At 54.0% G+C, this 3,014-nt stretch overlaps 1 protein-coding gene across 1 annotated transcript; it reads left to right on the top strand.

The window, feature by feature from the left end:
• Positions 1-99: 99 nt before the first annotated feature.
• Positions 100-2,486, top strand: LOC116853524. Its single transcript, XM_032834652.1, has 2 exons — positions 100-2,165; positions 2,456-2,486. Exons 1-2 carry the CDS (start codon positions 100-102, stop codon positions 2,484-2,486), a joined length of 2,097 nt encoding a protein of 698 aa, XP_032690543.1.
• The last annotated feature ends 528 nt before the right edge of the window (positions 2,487-3,014 follow it).

Below are 3,014 nucleotides of genomic sequence, written 5' to 3'. Positions count from 1 at the left end.
GGTCGCTCGGTAGAAATACGAGCCTTGTTAGATCAGGGCTCCGAAATGTTCTTTATATCTGAATACCTAGCTCAAGTGTTACGGGTTAAACGCATACAAATGCCGACGTCGGTTTCTGCCGTCGGTTGCGTGGATGCCGGGACCTTCAAGTACGCCGCTCGAATCTGTATCTCTCATCGCGATGTAAGCTCTCCGACCGTAAACACTACCGCTTTAATTTTAAGTTCTTTAACCGCGTACGCTCCGCAAAGCGATGCGGATATCGCCTCGTTCTCTCATTTGGCGGACCTTGCATTTGCGGATCCGGATCCAACGAGCAAGGAGCCTATTCACCTCATTCTCGGCGCGGATCTGTATGGGGAGGTCATTCTCGGGGGCTTGCGCAAGGGTTCACTCGGCGAGCCTATCGCGCAAGATTCAATATTCGGATGGGTCATATCGGGACCACTCTCTCCATCCTCTCCCGCGTCACCTCCTTCACCTCCGCCTCCTGGAGATGCTCGGATGTCGCATCACGTCTCCGTTCATCATTGTCTCAACGCTACATCATTGGAGGACGAAATCAGACGATTTTGGGAAATTGAGGACTTTCCCACGCATTTAATTGCCACGCCTGACGACGAGAAGTGCGAAACGCATTTTCGCTCTACACACACGCGTACGTCAACGGGGCGTTATATCGTCAGGTTGCCGTTTCGCCGTGATCCTCCCATTGAAATCGGGGAGTCTCGCCAACGAGCCGAACAACGGCTGAACGCGCTTTTTCGACGGTTTGGTGCAAATCCGAAGCAGTTCGCTGAATATCAGGCATTTATTCGGGAGTATGAGCGTCTCGGTCATTTGCGTAAACTGCCTGCCGCCGAGGACCGCCCGGATCCGTGTGTCTATCTCCCTCACCATCCCGTTTTCCGTGATTCCAGCAGCACCACACGTCTGCGTGTCGTGTTCGACGCGTCGAGTCTCACGTCGAACGGCTCGAGTCTCAATAATCACCTTTTAACAGGGCCTAAACTTCAAACGGATTTATCCGCCGTGATATTGCGTTGGCGTCAGTTTCGCTTTGTGTATGCAGCCGACATCGCGAAGATGTACAGGCAGATTCTCGTAGACGACCGCGATCTTAATTTTCAAAGAATTTTGTGGCGTGACTCTTCCCGTGAATCCGCGAGCGACTATCAATTACTCACAGTCACTTACGGGATGGCGTGTGCACCCTTTCTCGCGTTACGCGTTATTCAGCAATTAGCTCAGGACGAAGGGGAACGGTATCCCATGGCGGTGCCCATTTTGCAAGAGCATATTTACGTCGACGACGTGCTGTTCGGTCACGACGACTTGAACGCTCTACGTGCCACGCGAGATCAATTAATTTCATTATTACGTTGCGGCGGGTTCGAACTTCGGAAATGGGCAGCCAATTCAGCAGCTCTCCTTTTTGATATTGATGACTCAGAGCACGGAACCGCGTGCGACAAATCCTTGTCTCACTCTGACAATCTCAATATCCTCGGCGTTGAATGGAATCCAGTCCTCGATTCCTTTCAGATTCGGGTGTCCATGTCCGATGACCTTCCCCGCACCAAGCGTTCCATCCTTGCCGCCATCGCTCGATTATACGATCCTCTCGGATGGGTCACCCCCGTGATTCTCTCTGCCAAAGTTTTGATGCAGACACTGTGGAGAGACAGACTTTCATGGGACGAGCCGATTCCGCCCTCGCTATCCTGTCGCTGGCAACAAATCTGCGACGGGATTTCGCGGTTGAGTAACCTGAGACTGCCGCGGTGGTCCGGGTTCACCGCTGATTGTGAGCTCGAGCTCCACGGATTCGCGGATGCCTCAACCGTCGCATATGCTGCCGCCGTGTATTTAAAGGTCATCGATTCCTCTCAGACCGTTACTATCAGCCTATTACTAGGTAAATCGAGAGTTGCTCCTCTGAAGCCGCTCAGCATACCTCGATTAGAATTGTTGGGCGCGGCGCTGCTCGCTCGGCTCATCAATCTCGTTAAAACGACTCTCGCAATAAACGATCTTCCGTGTTTCTGTTGGTCTGATTCCACGGTCGTACTGGCCTGGCTCCGCCAACATCCTTCCCGGTGGAAGACGTTCGTTGCCAATCGCGTAGCTGACATCCAGCAGCGTCTTCCAGGGACGGAGTGGAGGTACGTCGCGACGGCTGACAACCCGGCGGATTGCGCTTCGCGTGGTCTGTTGGGCGACGATCTCCTTTCCCATCCATTATGGTGGCACGGGCCTAGTTGGTTGGCATCTCCGAGCAACCAATGGCCGCGTTCCATGGCGTTGCCTCCGGATTCGGCTTCTCTCGAAACAAACGTGCACTCATTCTCCTCCTCAACGGCTCCGCCGTCCTCTGACGACTGGGACTTGAGGGAGAAATATTCCTCATGGCCGAAGCTCCTCCGCGTGACTTCGTACGTCCTTCGTTTTATAGCGCGGTGTCGAAGGCCCGCTCAACAGACTGAAGTCGCAGATCAAATCCAGCCTTTCTTATCCGCACGGGAGTTCGAAGCCGCTCGGATATTTTGGCTCCGACGGATTCAGCACGAGCTTTTCGCTGCGGAGATCCGCGATCTGGAGCAGCAGCGCCGATTGTCACGAAAGAGTTCCATTCTCTCGCTCGCACCGTTTCTTGATCGCGACGGGTTGCTGCGAGTTGGCGGGCGGCTTCAGCGCGCCTGTTTCCCATCGATCTCTCGACATCCGATCCTGCTAGCCGATCATCCTCTCGTAAAGTTAATCGTCAAACAAACTCATTTGCGAGGATTGCATGCCGGCTTGCAACTTACTTTGTCCATTTTGCGACGGGAATTCTGGGTCCTTCGCGCGCGGACCATCGCTAAGGCCATCATACACAAGTGCATCGCATGCACACGCGAACGAGCCACTGTTCCGACTCAGCTTATGGGAAGCCTCCCCGCAATACTTGTGACGGCCCCTCCTCGCAGTTTTACTCACTGCGGCCTTGACTACGCCGGGCCCGTCTCTGTTCT

This window comes from Odontomachus brunneus, unplaced genomic scaffold (genome assembly GCF_010583005.1).
Source record: "Odontomachus brunneus isolate Ranch 3 - 2012 unplaced genomic scaffold, Obru_v1 Obru_scaffold_345, whole genome shotgun sequence".
NCBI lineage: Eukaryota > Metazoa > Arthropoda > Insecta > Hymenoptera > Formicidae > Odontomachus > Odontomachus brunneus.
Note: the sequence above shows the minus strand (reverse complement) of the source record. Positions and strands in the feature narration are given on the sequence as shown.

What these genes read in the sequence shown, in the direction of transcription:
- LOC116853524 (XM_032834652.1), top strand. Translation starts at nt 100, where the DNA reads ATGCCGACGTCGGTTTCTGCCGTCGGTTGCGTGGATGCCGGGACCTTC. An exon ending in CTTCCAGGGACGGAGTGGAG is followed by an intron (nt 2,166 to 2,455) that starts GTACGTCGCGAC and finishes TTCGTTTTATAG; the next exon opens with CGCGGTGTCGAAGGCCCGCT.